The sequence below is a fragment of the Bison bison genome, unplaced genomic scaffold, assembly GCF_000754665.1.
Source record: "Bison bison bison isolate TAMUID 2011002044 unplaced genomic scaffold, Bison_UMD1.0 scf7180017864376, whole genome shotgun sequence".
Taxonomy (NCBI): domain Eukaryota; kingdom Metazoa; phylum Chordata; class Mammalia; order Artiodactyla; family Bovidae; genus Bison; species Bison bison.
Window position 1 is genome coordinate 9,192,431 of NW_011494948.1, and position 18,609 is coordinate 9,211,039.

General features: G+C 39.1%; 1 protein-coding gene across 4 annotated transcripts in view; it reads right to left on the reverse strand.

Annotated features, from left to right (window-relative positions):
• Window positions 1–18,609, reverse strand: part of FREM1 (FRAS1 related extracellular matrix 1) — a 217,979-nt gene that overhangs the window by 51,340 nt on the left and 148,030 nt on the right. For 3 of the 4 annotated variants that reach the window (XM_010857025.1, XM_010857026.1, XM_010857024.1), the window contains exons 20-24: window positions 16,100–16,322; window positions 14,798–14,942; window positions 9,203–9,344; window positions 6,213–6,408; window positions 410–674 (exon numbers count right to left, since the gene is read on the reverse strand). In XM_010857025.1, the coding sequence (XP_010855327.1) occupies window positions 410–674; window positions 6,213–6,408; window positions 9,203–9,344; window positions 14,798–14,942; window positions 16,100–16,322 (971 nt within the window). Of the gene's footprint in view, window positions 1–409; window positions 675–6,212; window positions 6,409–9,202; window positions 9,345–14,797; window positions 14,943–16,099; window positions 16,323–18,609 lie in introns of those variants that run through there. The other variant, XM_010857027.1, reaches the window with a different exon arrangement.

Genomic DNA, 18,609 nt, shown 5'->3' on the forward strand with positions numbered 1-18,609 from the left:
TGATTTATGATATAGTTACCCAAACACATTGTATCAAAAGGCACTGTTTGCTTATGCCAAATGTTTACTAGCAAATTTCTTTTCCTTGGATAGAAAAACAGACTCAAATGAAGAGGTAAATTACTTTGCCACATCTCTCATTACTGGAGATCCTCAGGTCTTCACATGTCTCTTCACTGAACAGCTTGCATGGAGATTTGCTTAGGTGTTTATTTTTAAAAAACAAGCCCTGATTTCTTGCCTGGCTACTACTGTTAATTTAATTATGCACCCTTCTCTCTCATCCATCAAGGCAATGGATGAAGAGCAGATTTATACCCGAGCTGGAAAAGGACATATTTTTCCCTGCCTTTGTCTTTCTAAGCATTCATTCAAAGAAGGTGTTCTGAAAAGTTTCCTCAGGGCTCACCTGAACGTGTCTCTGTGGACAGCTGTCGTGCTCTTATCTACATAGCAGACTGTCTGTCCTGCTATATCCATTTGGCTGAAGCTTGTAATGGGGACCCCAGGATAGCGGACGTACTCAACCTGGCCAAATTGCGGCGGGGAGGTGATGACGTAGAGAAGTTCCTCGGGCTTGTCTGTTCCATCCACAGCAAGGAGAGTGGTGGTCGTCAGGAAACCTCTGTCACCTTTAGACACCACAAGTGGTTTTGCCAGGATGACAATATCACCTGTGTGGCAGAAGAGATGGTGGTCAAAATTTGAAAAATAAAACATCCATAGTGAAGCTAAAAAGCAAAGGCCAAACTGCAGAAATCAAAATCTCAATTCTAGGATAAGTAAGAATAGAGACAGAGGTGTAGAGAACGGATGTGCTGACATGAGGGGCAGCGGAGAGAGAGATGAACTGGGAGATTAGGTTTGACATACAAACGTGCATAGGCATGTGTGCTCAGGTGCTCAGCAGTGTCTGACTTTGTGCAACGCTATGGACTGTAGCCTGCCAGGCTCCACTGTCTATGGGATTCTCCAGGCAAGAATACTGGAGTGGGTTGCCATTTCCTCCTTCAGGGGTCTTCCCAACCCAAGGACTGAACCTGCATCTCCTGTGTCTCCTGCACTGGCAGGTGGATTCTTTACCACTGAGCTACCTGGAAAGCCCATACACTACCATGTGTAAAACATAGCTAGTGGGGAAGCTGTTGAATGGCACAGGGAACTTAGCTCGGTGCTCTGTGGTGACCTAGATGGGTGGGATGGAGGGGTTGTTGCTGGGAAGGAGGTCCAAGAGGGACAGGATATATGTACACATGTACACATAGAGGGGGTTCACACTGTTGTACAGCAGAAACTAACACAACATTGTAAAGCAATTATACTCCAATAAAAAAATACTTAAGAAGTGACCAAAAAAAAAACAAACCCTAATATGATATAGTAAGGTTTCTATGACTGGGACTAATCAAAGAATTTGGCCAAAGACATGAGCAGATATCACAGAGAAGGGGCAAGACATAAGGCCAATAAAGATGCAAGATATGCTCATTCTCATGAATAGTCAGGGAACTACAGATCAAGATCACAATAAATTGCCATCTCATATCACTCTGATAGGGCAAGATGTGGACAGCTGAAGACGGCAAGTGTTGAAGAGGATGTAGAATCTTGCATACATTTCTAGTTAGAGCGTAAACTGGTACACAGCCTAGAATTATTCTGTAAAGAGTTGGATACTCACATATGCCTAGACCCAGTGATGCCACTCCAGTGGTGTGCTGGAGAGAAACATGTGCACTTGTACCCAGGAGGTCTGTGCTAGAAAGGTCACAGCAGCTCTGTTTGGAACTGAAAACACTGGAGACAACCCAGATGCCTTTTCAGAAGGTGAATGGATAAACAAGCTGTGGCCTATTCACACAGCTGAATTTTGCAAAGTAGCAAAATGAATGCACTACAGCTACACGCAGTCACACAGATGTAGCTTATTAACAGGTATCAGTTGAGTGAGCAAGTCCCAGAGAACTACAAACCAAAGTAATAAACTTAACGCAAAATTCAGGATGGTGGTTTTCTCTGGAGGATGGAACGGGTAGATAGTAGATTCTGATACTGTTAATATTCCAGTTCTTGTATGTATGGTGGCTGCACAGGTGCTGTTATGTGTATTTAAAAGACTGTATGAGTGAGTGTCTGAATGAGCAAAGAAGTTGATCACACACAAAGGATACAGAGCTTCATAAACTAAAGGTTATATCAAATTTTGTTCACCTGAGGTTCATAAAAAAATTATCATAATTAAAATACCCTTGAGTTTCAACTTTGTGCTAAGTAAGGGAGAAAGACTCTTAAAACTTTACACCAACACTGTGATTAGCCATTGCCATGCGTCTAGGCTATAAATGAGGAAACTAAGGTGTACAAATGTTACCAACTTGGAAATGATTATACAATGAGGAAAGATAGAGCTAGAATTTATACCCAAGCCATCTGACCCAAGAGCACACACTCAAACATTTCACTATTTTTGTTTACTCTCTTTAATACTGGAAAAGACCCTGATGCTGGGAAAGACTGAAGGCAGGAGAAGGAGATGGCAGAGGATGAAATGGTTCAGTGGCATTACCGACTCAAAGGACATAAGTTTGAGCAAGCTCTGGGAGTTGTTGATGGACAGAGAAGCCTGGCATGCTGTAGTCCATGGGGTCGCAAAGAGTTGGACACAATTCGGCAACTGAACAATGACTAACTTCTAATAGGTAAAGACCAGTTCAGCTCAGTTCAGTCTCTCAGTTGTGTCCAACTCTTTGCGACCCCATGGGCCGCAGCATGCCAGGCTTCCCTGTCCATCACCAACTCCTGGAGCTTACTCAAACTCATGTCCATTGAATCAGGATGCCATCGAACCATCTCATCCTCTGTTGTCCCCTTCTCCTCCCGCCTTCAGTCTTTCCCAGAATCAGGGTCTTTTTCAATGAGTCAGTTCTTCATGTCAGTTGGCCGAAGTATTGGAGTTTCAGCTTCAGCATCAGTCCTTCCAATGAATATTCAAGACTGATTTCTTTAGGATGGACTGGTTGGATCTCCTTGCAGTCCAAGGGAATCTCAAGAGTCTTCTGCAACATCACAGTTCAAAAGCATCAATTCTGTAGTGCTCAGCTTTCTTTATAGTCCAACTCTCATATCTATACATGACTACTGGAAAAACCACAGCTTTGATTAGACAGACATTTGTTGACAAAATAATGTCTCTCCTTTTTAATATGCTGTCTAGGTTAGTAGCTCTTCTTCCAAGAAGCAACCATCTTCTAATTTCATGGCTACAGTCACCATCTGCAGTGATTTTGGAGCCCACCCCCTGAAAAAAGTCTCTCACTGCTTCCATTGTTTCCCCATCTATTTGCCATGAAGCGATGGGACCAGATGCCATGATCTTAGTTTTCTAAATGTTGAGTTTTAAGCCAACTTTTTCACTCTCCTCTTTTACTTCCATCAAGAGACTCTTTAGTTCTTCTTTGTTTTCTGCTGCTAAAAATTCTATAGTGCACAACAAAGACTTAGGTATCCCAAAATATTGATATTGCCATGACTGGGAAATGCTGTTTTAGATGATCAAATTAGTCTTTTCTATATATTATGCTTTTTAACTCAAAATGCAACTTAAGTTCAATGTAGAATCAACAGTCAACCTAATTCTACATCAAAACCTGAGCCGCAGATGCTTCTGAGGGAGTTAAGATGAATACATCAAAGAAGAAAGAGGAATGAACAAAGCCAGGAAATAAAATTCACCCACAGGATGAAGAGCAGAAGATAGAGCTGAGAGGAGGAAAAATATCTAGGTTTGGCCTGAACCCAGTTTTTCAGCACTGTTTTTCACATTAGTCAGAGTATGGATGAGGGTCAACTATAGGCAATGTCCTTATAAACGTCTCTCAAAGATGTCCGAGTCATTTCTGCCACCGTGCAAATCAGAAGTCACGGCACAACGGGAAAGCATAACGTTATTTATAATGGCTCCCAAAAAGTGTTCAAATATGCTAATGTTAGGGTCTAATTTAGTCTAACAATTCAGTATAATTTCATTTAGAGATGAACAATTCTGATTATAAAGTTATACTGCAACCTAAGAAAATTTCCTCCAAAAGAAGGAAGGAAGGAAAAAACCAAAGCAGTGAAGGAGGAGGAGGAAAGAAGGAAGGATAGGATTCTGTACAGAGATTAAAAAATACCACCAAATTTTAAAAAAAGCTTCTGAACTACTGAAAGTTTCAACAGGTTACTGTATCTACTTGATTAAATTTTCACAAATCCTTTTAGAAAATAATCACATGCCACTTGTAGCAGAGACTAGGGAGGACCTCACCAGCCTCAGTACTTTTTCTTCTGGATGTACTGTTCCAGTTTCCACTGCCCAGACTCCTTAAGGTGATTCAGCCACCAGGATGTACAAAGGGCAAGTACCCTACCTCCAAGCCTAGCCCATGAAATTCTCCCATTTTCCTTCACATACCCATGTGTGCATGCACAGCCATGTCCAACTCTTTGAAACCCCATGGACTGTAGCCCACTAGGCTCCACTGTCCATGGGATTCTCCTGGCAAGAATACTGGAGTGCGTTGCCATTTCTTCCTCCAAGGCATCTTCCTTATCCAGGGGCCAAACCCATGTCTCTTGCATCTCCTGCACTGGCAGCAGGATTCTTTACAACTGCACCGTGTGGGAAGTCCATTGTCATCCACATCTCATTCTCAAAGTGACTCCGAGCCTTTCAGAGACAAAGAAGCCCCTGGGTAGAACGAATCCCCAGGTGGGTGCATGGAACAGAATACTTCTGTGCTCCCCAGGGAATGCGCCATGCTAAGAATGACAGGACAGTCTGCTGCCCAAATACATATGTTGTCTGCCCAGATACTTCACTTGCATTACATTTTGCCTGGACAAGTATTTATGAAGAATGTAGTCTTACTTTTGCAAAGAGAAATAAATGTGTACAGTACATGAACTTATTATGTATCATCAATAAAATAAGTAAATAAAATATATAGTCTTCTCCTTCAAAAAAAATAACCAAATCAGTCAATCTGGATTAAAATTTGTTTTAAAAAATTCAGGACAGCTGTAATTTTACCACATACATGAAGTAAAACTTACTGTACCTAAGCATCCAATTTAATTTAGCTCTGAGCTTTCTGGCAGCCAAGGCAAAAAAAAAAAAAAAGCATTCTGTTAATCTATCAATCAAGCATGTACTAAGGATCTAAGACTTTGCTTGGTCCTGAGAATGTATAGATCTTAGACTATACAGATGAATGAGGTAGGATCTTTACTCTCCTCACACAAGCTCTAAGCGAAAGTGTGCAGTAGTAACAGTTGAGAATCAAAGACCTACTCTCTCCCTTGCTGAGCTTTCAGTACTTTTTTGGCTCTCCTCCTTCTGCCATTTATGTGCTGTTGAGTCCCATCATGCAAATGGTCTGCTTAATTAATTCAAGAGAAGCTTACTATCAGGACTTCCCTGCTGGCCCAGTGGCTAAGACTCTGTACTCCCAATTCAGGGGACCTGGATTCAATCCTTGATCAAGGAACTAGATCCCACATGCTGCATCTGAGAGTTCTCTCCACAACTAAAGATCCTGCCTGTGTGTTCCAACAACGACCTGGTGCAGCCAAATAAATACAAAATACATTTTTTTTTTAAAACAGAAAAGCTTATTATCTTACAGCATTCTCCCTCATCCCTAAAGAGTATGTGTTAGCACTTCCAAAGTGAAAAGTGTAACAACTTTCAACCTTTTCAACAACAAAATTTCTTTGTATTATTTTAAATTTTTAAAAAATACATTCATTTATATTTCCTTTATCATTACTGTATTGGAAATCTTTTCCCTTTCAAATTCTGTTTTTAAGTAATCATTCAATTCCTGAAGATAAAACTAGGGTTGGCACATTGATTTGTAAAATTTTCCTTAAAGCATAAAACCTTGACAATTAAAGTAACCTGTGCAGCCATATTGCAGACAAGGCTGGATTTTTAATGGGCTTTTTGAAATACTGAAACTAACACATGAATTGGCTACTCTTGTAAACCAGGGAAAACAAGTGAGGAGCCCACGGATAAAATCATAACTGATGGAATTTAAGTCTGAAGATGGAAGGGAGAAAGGAAAGGAGGGAAGGAGGAAGAGAGGGAGAGAAGATGGCAGAGGTTTACAGCAGCGCACGTCAGCTGTACGAGTTCGTCCCGATAAAGCCTGACAGAAGTGCTCTACCTTTCCCCATGTTCTTGATGGTGATGTGGCAGTCAAATGCCGGTGACCTGTTGTCACCGTCCCAGAGGCGGAAGGTGAAGCTGTCTTGGTTCTTGGAGTCCATGGCCCCGGTGTGTGTATATCTCAGCAAGTTCAAATCCACTTCTTCCTGAGTGCATTTCATGCCAGGGTACAGAGGGACCCAGTCCCTCCCTATCTGAAAGATGCCAGAATTAGTCAGCGGCCCAGGTTTCCCCCGCCTCCCAAGGCGTGTTAGTGGACATCTTCCGTATCCTCTGAAAACTTCCAATATAAACGATTTTTCAGGGAAACCCCAGATTCCATTATTTTGCCATTCTACCTCATATTTTCCATTGAAATAAATGTATTAAAATAATTTCAGACCTTGGGGAAAAAACTAGCTCTAAGCAAAGAATTTTTGGCAAAGTCATGTGGCAATTCAACTGCAGTGCTACTAAGGTATTTATCATAAGCCATCATAGCTGATTAAATATTTCAACTGATGAGAGCAGGTGGGTAATTGAGCTGTTGGAATTAATTCTTTAAAAATTAAATGTGTTTCGCTTGGGATTTCCTTTTTTCTTTTTAGATCATTTAGATCATACCATTGTTCAATTAATAAAACCTGTATTTCAAACCAGTTTGTCACGAGAGTTATCTGAAGTAGATAAAACAAAATAGAATGGGTGTATTTAATGTCCCTATGTTTTTCAGGTTTCCTAAAGACCAAAGAAAATGATCAAAACTTCTATTATTCCCTACATTTATATCCTGAGTCAGCACAAAAATAACTACAAATATCATATATTTACTGTTAATTATACTCTTCTAAAAATAACCCAGCATTAGTTAAGCATATATTCTATACAGAACTCAGTGCAGAAAGTGTGGCATTTTCAATGAAAGGAGGTCTTTATGCTGAGGGAGAACAACTGAGAGTATTAGAAAATACAGTAATAATAAATCTGTCTCTGATTAATAATTCTGTTGTTATTCTCTTAAGATGTATAGCTTTCCCTAAGAGTGGCTTATAAAAGTCATCTGACATAATTCAAGAAAACCGTCATCTTAGAAATTTACTGTATGATATTATCAAGTGCTTTTCCTATGTTTTAAGAGACAATAACAGAAATCTAAACATTTGTTTTTTTATTTCCTTTGACACATTATTTCACATGCCCTCCTCTCCCCGTCACCATGTTACCACTTCCTTTCGTCACTCTATTTGATAAAGTTCCCTCCTCTTTAATGGTTATGCCCAGCTGATGTTCACACATAGGTATGCTCTGCCCCAGTTCTCACTGGGTGAAAGTTAATTATATTCTAATAATTAGGTTCATTGTTTGTCTGTATTATAAGGTTTATTTGAAAATTTAATTTTTAAAGCAGACACTCTTTCAGGTTTTAAACCAGACAGCCTGTAATCTATGTAACTTTTTTCTTTATGGTCTTTTCCCAGAAAGTAAATACAGAAGAAGATACCTTTTGCTTTCCCTCATCTCCATCTAATTCCCTACTTGCATTCCCAAGTGTGAGCTTTGACTTGACAAAATCCATCTGCAAGCCCCCAAAGAGGAAGAAAATAAGAGTTGGACTCAAGGGGGGTAAAACGCAAGAAAGTCAACAAGAAAACAAAGATGCACGAGAAAGTCCAGGAGGCCGGGTCCCTGGTCTTGGAGAGACTTGGAGAACCCCTAGGGAGCTGGGAGAGCACTCTATGGTGCCATATTGGGAACCTGGACCCATCTGGATTTTTACATAACCAAAAACACTTTCACTCCCATGCCACCCAAATGTGTGAGCTCTTACTGCATTTCTGCTTCATTACTCTCTGAAATGAAATAAGGCCACAGCTGCACCTCAGTTTAAATCAGTGATTTCTCTTCACTTCGATTCTCTATGGTGCCCACAATCTAAGACAATCAAGCTGTTACCCACAGAATAAATCCTTGCTGCTATTCTCAGGCTGTGTCTACATTTTATTAAAAATTAAGCATTCAAATAATCACATAGACATTTTGATGAGTTACTTGAGTGACCTTCTCAAGTGACAGATCTGTAATTTGTATTGAGTTGATCCTTGGGCATCACATACAAAGTCTGAACTAGTCTGGTGAGCACCATTTGTTAAAAGACTATCTTTTCTCCACTGCTTGGTCAAAATTGGTTTGCCATACTTGTGTGGGTCTATTTCTGAACTCTCAGAAATAGAGATTTCTGATGCCTTGGTGGCTCAGATGGTAAAGAGTCTGCCTGCAGTGTGGCAGACCGAGTTCGATCCCTGGGTCGCAAAGATCCCCTGGAGAAGGAAATAACAACCCACTCCAGTATTCTTGCCTGGAGAATTCCATTGGATGGAGGAGCCTGGCAGGCTACATGTAGTTCAAAGGGTCAGAACAGTTGGACACAACTGAGCGACTTCACTTTTACTTTCATTCTGTTCCATTGATCTATTTGTTTATTCCTGTACCAAACATACGCTGTCTAGATTACTGTAGTTATAAAGTCAGTCTTGAAATCAGGTAGTGTCAGTCCTTCAATTTCATTTTTCTATATTGTGTCAGCTATCCTGGATATTTTGCCTCTGCAGATAAGCTTTAGAATCAGTTTGTTGATATTCACAACTGCTCTAAAAAATAAAGCCTATTTTTTAAAATAAAAATCTGATGGAAATAAAGATATCTCAAAGTATGCCTGATTCTCATCAGAAACTAGACAACTTGCTTTCCCCAGTAAGTTCCTATCCTCCAATTTAGGTACAATCCTAAGGAGAAATGAGCAGTGAAAAACCTTGATTTTGGTAGAATTTACCCTGAAATGAGCAAGTAAATTTAGAATAGTGTGAGTTCACTCCAAAATAGGAAAATTAAAATTTCTACTTTTGGGCAAAATATGATTATGACAGAATAAATTAAGTTATGCAAATCTGTGCATTGAAAAAATTTAAACCTGTTAACAGTCAATCTGAAAAATAAAAAAAGGCGACCAACCTTAAGTTGAAGTTGCCCATTTTGGGGAATTCTTTCAAATATATAGTAAATCTTCTCCCTGGGTGAGTCTTCATCTATGGCTGAGAGAACAGCACTAGAAATAATACGAGTTTCGCCCATATTTATTGTAATTTCAGCCTTCCTGTAAAAAAGAAGATATCTGGGTTGATACCGAAACAGCAGACATTGCTTTAACAGGGGACACTCATAATGACTATTACAGTGTTCAACCTTCAAAAATTAGGGAATGATTTTCAGTCTCCAAAGTACTAAAAATGGTGAGTCAGTCTTGTGAAACAAGCTCTCATTTCACCTTACCTGTGAAAGTCCTGAAAATATTTAGCCAGGATTGATGAATATGGCACGAGGTAATTACCTACTCCTCTTTACATGTATAGAACTTTATAATTTTATATTAAAACTTATTTTATAAACTGTTATTTTTCCAAAATTTTATTTGATATGAATATAACAACAGCTCCATGAAGTTAGTGGGCTAGGTATTCTCCTTCTAATTTTATAGATAGAAACTTAAAAAGATGAAATGACTTACTCACAGGTATTCTAGTACCCTTTATGATAGACCATTATGAATTTGGTGATATTTCGGCAATCTGTAGCCCGCTACATTACTCTTTCTCCTTGACAATCTTCTGGGTAACTAGCAGTGTTTTCACAGCAATTCATCTTTTCCAAGTGCCACAGCTGCCTGGTCAACTCCTGGCATCTTGAAGAGAAGGCCGGGTCAGGGAGCAGCTGTTACTTCTACCATAGAAACCGCTACTGTGGTTTCATGTGTCCTGTAAAGGGTGACCACCTTCACAGCCAATATTGCCATTTTCCCTGGTCTCGCCAAAGTAAAGAAGGGATTTCTTTCCACCTGTTGTTTTTTGTTCTTGGTTTTGGTCGTCACACAAGAACTAACTGTGACACTTTGTTTCTGAGAAAAACTGTGAAGTTTCCTTGGGATTAAGATCAAGGACATTTTTGTAGCAAACTGACCATTCTCAACAGCTTTCCAGTCCTCTGCTGAGAAGTCAAAGCCCAAACACCATAGTTCTAACCTTACTAGGTTTCTCTTGCCTCCTCGGAACTGACATCTTCCCTGGTAGTAGGAGGCAACTTTTGCTTTCCTCTTTATAAGAGACTATAATACCATTGAGTTAGGAGATAGATAGGCCCCTGGGCTGAACAGCTGCTGTTTGTCAACTGGAGTAAAATTGCAGCTTTGTTCTCACCCAGACACTCCAAGGACAAAGCTAGTGGCAGAAGCTGAGCTCTGCTGAAGTAAAGAGACAAGAGGACCAATCCTGAGGTCAAGGAAAACTTCTCTGCACAAATGCAGGAAGACTCCTTGGTGGTCAAAAGGCAGGGGGCACCAACTGTGTGAACATGTACCCACAAGCATCTGCAGTGAATCCATCTTAGTAAAAAGGTGCGCACACATGTTGGGGAGAATCCTTGAACAGGTCACATATGGGAAAAGAAACAAGATAATTAGCCAAAGGTAAACAAAGATCTGGAAGTACTGTCCTATATTAGTGATTTAAAATCACCCCCTTACTGCACTCCTCCTCATTAGGGTGGACACACACTCTTTCTCTACAGGTGTGTATTTCTGCCTTGCTTCACTCTTAAACACACAAAACGATTCTCTATGTGCTCTCCCACATGCTATACTGTGTCTCTGATAATAAACTTTGTACCTGTTTTTACAGTTTTGGCCTCCTTGAGAAATGCATTTTTCACTGAGGATAAGAGCCAGAGTCACTTTGCTTCTAGCCTCTAGACCCTTGTCTAGTGGTGAGGATTCCTCATTTTCATCCAGGCTACCCAGGTTCAATTCTGGGGCAAGAGACTAAGATCTTTCTTCAGGAACACTCATTGCTGTCTCTCCAAGATCAACATCATTCTAGGAGATTAGAATGGTGGTTTGGGACTCATGGAGATTAGTGGTGATTTTATTTATTTATTTATTTTTGACCTCACGTCTTGTGGGTCTTAGCTCCCTGACCAGGTATTGAATTCCAGCCTCTGGCAGTGAGTGCATGGAGTCCTAACCGTTGGACCACCAGGGAATTCCCAGTGGTGTTTTTAATAGAAATAGATGAACTGAAACAGGAACCCAATACAATGAAGATGATAAAGAGTCTGGTAGAAAGAAATGGCAAGAAAATGAGCGTTCAAGAGAGAAGAAAGTGTGTCACAGTGTGTTACCCTGAAAGGGACAAAGGCTCAGTGTAGGTAATTTATTTGGGAAGTGACCTCAGAACAAGTGAGAGGGAGGGGAGGAGGAAAGGGCAACAACACAGCAGTTAAGATTGCTATGGGACTCAGTCCTACTGGGGATCTGTTGAAGAGCCACGTCGAAAATGCCACAAATTTTACCTCTGAAGGATGGGAGGCTGGGACCCTTACATTATCTACTACCTCTCATAGGTGGAGAATGTCCTCAGAGTGTTTTCCCCTGTGCCAGGACAGGGGCTGAACGAGCCACTGCTGCCCAGAGGCTGAAAAGCAGAGCACTACAGGTACTTTCGGAGAAGGCAATGGCACCCCACTCCAGTACTCTTGCCTGGAGAACCCCATGGATGGAGGAGCCTGGTGGGCTGCAGTCCATGGGGTCGCTAAGAGTCGGACACGACTGAGCGACTTCACTTTCACTTCTCACTTTCATGCACTGGAGAAGGAAATGGCAACCCACTCCAGTGTTCTTGCCTGGAGAATCCCAGGGACGGGGGAGCCTGGTGGGCTGCCGTCTATGGGGGCGCACAGAGTTGGACACGACTGAAGCGACTTAGCAGCAGCAGCAACAGGTACTTCAGGAGGGTATGGACAGGTGTAGGGCATATTCCATCACTAGAATCAAATGTAGGCTAAGGGGGTTCAACCCCACGAGTCAAAACCACCGACTATAGCATCTAAAAAGAATACCAAAGAAATGGTGTCAAATGCACTAACAAGGTCCAGCCAGATGAGAAAAGCCATTAGATTTGGTGGGAAAGCCATTAGATTTGGAGACAGTGGGCAGAAATGGAAAAAGCAAGCACAAGCTATTTCTTCAAATAGTTTGGCACTGAAATGAATGAGGGACTGGGTCATCAATGCAGTCTAAAACGAAGATACCTGCTAGCAATAATGATAATAACTGACATTTATGAGAACTTACTAGGTTCTAACCAGCCTTTCAAATACTTTTACATATTTTAATTCATTGAACCCCTTCAACAACCACATGAAAAGGATACTGTTATTACCCTCATTTACAAAGAGGTTGACAAAGAGGTAGCAAGAGGTTAAATAATACATTCAATATCAAATCAGGGCTTCCCTGGTGGCTTAAATGGTAAAGAATCTGCCTGTAGTATGGGAGACCTGAGCTTGATCATTGGGTCAGGAAGATCCCCTGGAGAGGAGAATGGTTACCCACTCCAGTATTCTTGCCTGGAGAATTCCATGAACAGAGGATCCTGGTAGGCTGCAGTCCATAGAGTTGAACATGACTGAAGGACCAGAACTTTCACATTCTTTTTCCCCCAAGATCACACTACCCATAAGTGGCTGAATCAAGACAGTTTGGCTCCAGAATTTTCTCCCTTCACTATTAACTATATCCCCATGTCTTGTTAGCAGAAGGAATGAAAAGGGAAGAGATGGAAGATGCAGTTGAGAAAAAATAATGGAGCATGTTCTGAGAGAAGGCAAGAGGCAATATGCTCAAGGACACATATGGAAGGGAAAAGAACAGAAGGGAAAAAAGGAGAAACTTCAAAGCAGGGCTGAAGGAACTTTGGTGATTCTGTAGATGAAGCTATGCCAGGAGGTTTAACAGCAAGAATCTAGCGAGAAATAGTAAATCAGATAAGACTGAATGAGTGCCTTAAGTCATTTACTTTTCTGGGCTCAGTTATCTTAGTGAAGAAAACAATAGCTACTTGACACAATTTTGGTGGGGATTTAAATAAATATATGTGAACAAATCCAGCACACTGTTGTATAGAAAGCATTTAATAAACATCATTTTTCATCTCTCTCCCTCTTTCTTAGATGAAGTGAGGTCATCAGAAAGGAGGCTCTTTACTACCAAAATATCTTTCAAATATTCAATTTTATAAATCAAGATTATACCAATCCAAAATTCCAGCTAGAAAATATGGAAATAGTATGTGTATCACTGATTCATTTTGCTGTACAGTAGAAAGTAGTTTTAGTCACTCAGTCATATTTGACGCTTTGTGACCCCATGGACTGTAGACTGCCAGGCTCATCTGTCCATGGTATTCTCCAGTTAAGAATATTGGAGTGGGTAGTCATTCCCTTCTCCAGGGGATCTTCCCAACCCAGGAAGCAAACCTGGGTCTCCTGTAGGCAAATTCTTTACCATCTGGGCCACGAGGGAACACAACAGTGTAAAGGAACTATAATCCAATGAAAATAAATTTAAACAAATAATTATTCCTTAAAAAAGGAAAACATTTCAAAAGGAAGATGAGTTATAAGCCCAGAAATCAACACGATTTGAAAAAAATTTTTAATTTTTATAAATACACAAATCCTAAGGACATACACACAAAAATTTCTTATTGAATACTCTTAGTCAATCTGATGTCTGAGATGAAACTCTCAAAAAATTATCTCCAGCATTTCCCATAATGCTTTCCAAGGACCTCAGTGGCCATAAGGAAACAGCAAGATAAGGAAAGGATTTGTTTCTTTTCTGTAAAGTGAGGAGACTTTGGGAGTTTACACACTATCAAGAAGTTGTTCACTTCCTAATAAAAACTTAGACTATCTACTCAATGCCCATCATGCTACACCATTGACATGGTCAAAGAGGTACCAAGACGCACACAACTCCCTCGATCCAGGACCTTAGAAAGTTGAGCTTCCTAAAGTTTTGACCTTGGACAGTTCTCTACAGTTGCCAATGATAAGAGAAATGGCTGGAACTAAAGACATATAACAGATGAAGATTCTGTAGCTATGATCAAATTGATCAGCTTCTGAGAAAGTTTGCAATGAATAGTATCAGTACAGAATTTTTAAAAGGTGATCATCTTGACCTCAGGTGGCAACAGGGTATTGATCCCTACGGAACACAGAAGAGGACTGGAGGACAATGAAATATGAAGGTGAAAAAAATCACGGCAATATATTTCCCTCAGCCACTCTTAGCTCAAAGCTTAACCAAACCCACAGTAAGGACTGTCTTCAGTTGTATGATCACACTTTAGTTGAATTTATTTATTAATTACTCTCTTGTTTGTGTGCACGTGTACATGTGCCTGTGCTTAAATATTTAGTACACTGTTCATTCTGTATTGTATGTATAGTCATTTTGAATTACTGACAACTAAATAGAACTTTTAGAGGAAAACCAAATAATTAAAGGCTAATTTGAGAAATTTTAAGGAGGAGTTATGTTAACTAACATTTGCACGGAAGGTTTTAGGTGCTTAAGTCCGTGGGAAAGTTGCAACAGGCAGGAGTTATTAAAGACTTCTCTCTGGAGGAAATACATTACACTTGCATCTAGTATTCTAGACCTTAGAACTTCCTATAGAATCTCAAATGGACTCTTTTCAGGTAACTTACTTGCTCAGCATTGGTTTCTCATCATTAACTGGGGTGACCTCTACAAAAATGGTTTTAAGTATCTTATGTTTCCCATCTGACACCTGGATTGTAAAGTCATCAGCAAGACTCTCTGAATCATCATGCACATACATCAACCTCATTCCTGGACAAAGGGAAAAAAGAGAAAGTAAATCTTTCTTATGATTAAACCATTTCAAAATCTGTCGCAATAATTTGTTTTAATTTCCAAGGCATTGCTATTATCATGAGCTCATTAATCAGCACAATAAGGTAAAATCAAACTATTTTATAAAGTAAGAGTACCCTCCTAGTTCATTAAAAGTTCCTATTTAAATAAGTTAGTATTTGATAAAGGTCTTACTTAAAGTCATTGAGAAAAAATATATTATTCAATACACTGAAGAGAACAATGGTGACAGGGTATTTAAATGAAACAAAAAGTTAGTTCATTACTTAGGGGAATTTGTATTTAGATCCCTACCTCAAGCCAACAATCAAATAAATTTTAGGTGAATCAAAACTTAAATAAAAAACTATTTTTAAAGCCTATATAACATTCACATGGAAAAAATGGAACTTTCATATGTAGCTGGTAGAAAAGTAAAATGATGCAGCTACTTTTGGAAAACAGTTTGACAGAGTTTTAGGTTTGATCCCTGGGTCAGGAAGATCCCCTGGAGAAGGAAACAGCAATACACTCCAGTATTCTTGCCTGAAAAATCACATGGACAGAGGAGCCTGGCAGGCTATACCTCATAGGGTCACAAAGAGTGGGATACATCTGAGCACATGAGCAAATGGGATAAGATCAATTTTTCAAAAAGAGTAATGAAAAAATCCTTTAGGCTGCTATTTCAATGTGTCATTTCCTTAAAGAGCACATTATTACCTCAGAGAATAATGAGTTATTATAGGTTGTTCTATATTTGTTTCAAATGTGGAGATTTTGACAGACAAATCTCTTCAAATTTAGTTCCATAATCTCGATTGTTTTAAAAAGGAATTTTTTTATTATGTGATTAAAACCTTGGGGTAAAATACCAAAATTCACAAATATTATTTTTACTGATGCTCTTAAGGTGAAAGAAAAGATATTATTTCTTTTTCAATTACCCACTCTGTCTAGCTGCGACTTCAGGTTCTGCATTAATCCAGAGCCCAGAGAAAACCCTTGAGGGATAAATGAATACAGGCGAAGGCCATTTCTTCAATTCCTCTTTCTGTGACTTATTACTATCTTTTCTGGGTTAAATTATTAAATCAACAACAACAAACACATTGAAATGAAACATGATATACCATTCTTGAGAAGTTCCATGGAAAAGTTGTAGACAAGTTCATGCTTCTGGCCAGGGTTGGCTAGTTGCTTATATTGAAAAAAGTTTCTGCTAAATGCCCTGTTGATGAGGAGGCCATGACGCGGTTTGTGGGTGATACTGAACAGCAAGGGGTTCTTGGGAATGTCCCGGTCAGTAGCACTGATGATGGAAGAATCCAGCTCTCTCATCTGACCCTCACACACCTAAACAAAGACAAGAGAAGTCAGCGGCATGTGAAATGAGACCTGTCTTTCTTTTGGCAAAAAGCTCAAAAAATAATTTTAAAATATCCTATAATAATGTTAAGAGATCGTCACAAATTTTCCATGAGGTTTGTCTGTAATGAGTCCTAAAAAGAAATTGCTAGTTTAACATGACCTTAGAAGACAATAAGAAATCTACTCATCTTTCTCAAGTGTTTTTCTGAAGATTTCAAAGTACTTTATCCATTTCCATGAAGGACTAAGGATATATATATATAAACATATATATATATATATATTATATATAATCTCATATATATGATTCATAATTCAAAGATTAAGGACTAAAGCAACCAAAAGGATGCTTGCTTTCTTGAAGTCAAAGAGTTCAGTTGTAAAACTGGGTGTAGACCCTGGCTGTCCTCACCTGCCATTTTAACCTCTGAACCTTGTTGCTCTCACAGTTCTTTTTTTCTGCTTTACAAATGGCATAAATATCTGCTATACACACTGGAGGATGTTAGGTGTTTTTAATTTTTGTCATTGCAGCAAACACTGCTATATCTCGATTACAGTCAACCACAGTTGAGAGGATGCTCCTGGATACAAAACAGTATGTATTTTAATGCTGGGTCCCTGATCTCTTCTCTGTCCTCACACCACTAATTTGCCTGAACAACCCCCCTTCCCACTTCAAGTTTCAGAATCCTTTAAGCATAAAGAGAACTGAATGCTTTTTATTTCCTGTAGGATCTAGTTATTTAGAAACATTTATACCATTAACATGGTACTTAGTCATCTTCATCTTCTTTTTCTCATAGCAAGGGAACAAAAAAGTATTTCTGCTTCCTACTGTGAAATACAGCAAGATCTAAATAATATTAGTATATAAGTTTAGCATGTGCTTATTGGGCACGTACAGAATCACTGTAAGAATATGAATATTCTAAAGAATGAAAGTCCAAATGAGACATGATGGCCTGTTCATCACCAATTATAAGACAAGGAAAAAATATATAGCACTACTAAATACAGATAAACAAGAAGTAGGAAAGAGTGGAGGAATCCAAGAATGCCTTTGTGGCTAAGTGGACATTTTACGTTTGAAGAAGACACGGGCTTTAGACTTGTGAAAATACTCTCTCTTCAGCCTCTCTTAAGGACTTTGAAAAGAGCCTTCCTACAGCTACTTGGATGTACATAACAAGAATCATAATATCTGACATTTAGGCTAAAATTATGCTGGTTCCCTTTTATCTGGCCTACATTTTAAAAACTGAGATGGCATATTAATTTAATGCACGGTGATAGAAGTAGGGAATCATCTTTGATAGTAACTTGCATTTTTCTCCAAAAACTTTAATAAAGAAACCTAAAAAAGATGTTCTAATCATCTTTCTTTATAAAGCTCGGGACTCCTGGACTCGTGGTACAGCAGCCTTTCCCATTTACAAAATGGTAAATTCATTCACAAGATGACTTGGAAATTTTATCCAAAAGATGTGAGATTCTTCTTTGCACATTCAATAATGTATTGAGATTATAAATAAAAAGGTTTAGATAAATAGACATAAAACACAGTAACTCACTAGTAGACAGCTTTGAAATAGATTATAATAACTTTAAAATCTCAATTTTTTGTGCTACAAGTTGCAGCACAACGTGATGGAAGCCCAGCTAGCTATAAAATAAATACACTTTTCCACAAGAAAGCAAAATACATATGACTATTTTAAAAAATCACTTGAAGCTTAAAGCCAGCTCTGCCAATAACACATGGGGCTCCATATTTGTTACTCTTCAACAGCCTCTGTAAGCAATTCACAGGAGAGAAAAAAGGCATGATTACTTTCAGAGAAGAGCAGGAGACAAATTCCCAGTGGCCTAATTATTTCAGAAACTCCAACCCGAGATAGATACAAGACAATAGAGGTAGGTATAGAAGGAGTCATTTGTAATTTCTTCTCTCTCTCATAATTACTGAAGTGCTCTCTGGAGAAATCCATGTGCCAACAGAAGAGGAATGGCAGGAGCTGGCTTTTAAGTCTCATCCTTTTAAGTCTTATATACCATTAAGACTTGGCAGAAAATTAAAATCAAATAAAGATTTTTGCATTTAGAAGTTGATGATTTTTAGTGAAAAATAAGGCAAAATAATGGTTTCAAAGCAACATTGATCAATGTCTGGAAAAAGATGACAGACGTAACAAGACTAACATGAATGACACCTATTTAATAAGAATTTTCTAAGGAGATGGTTAGATAGCTTCACCAACTCAATGGACAT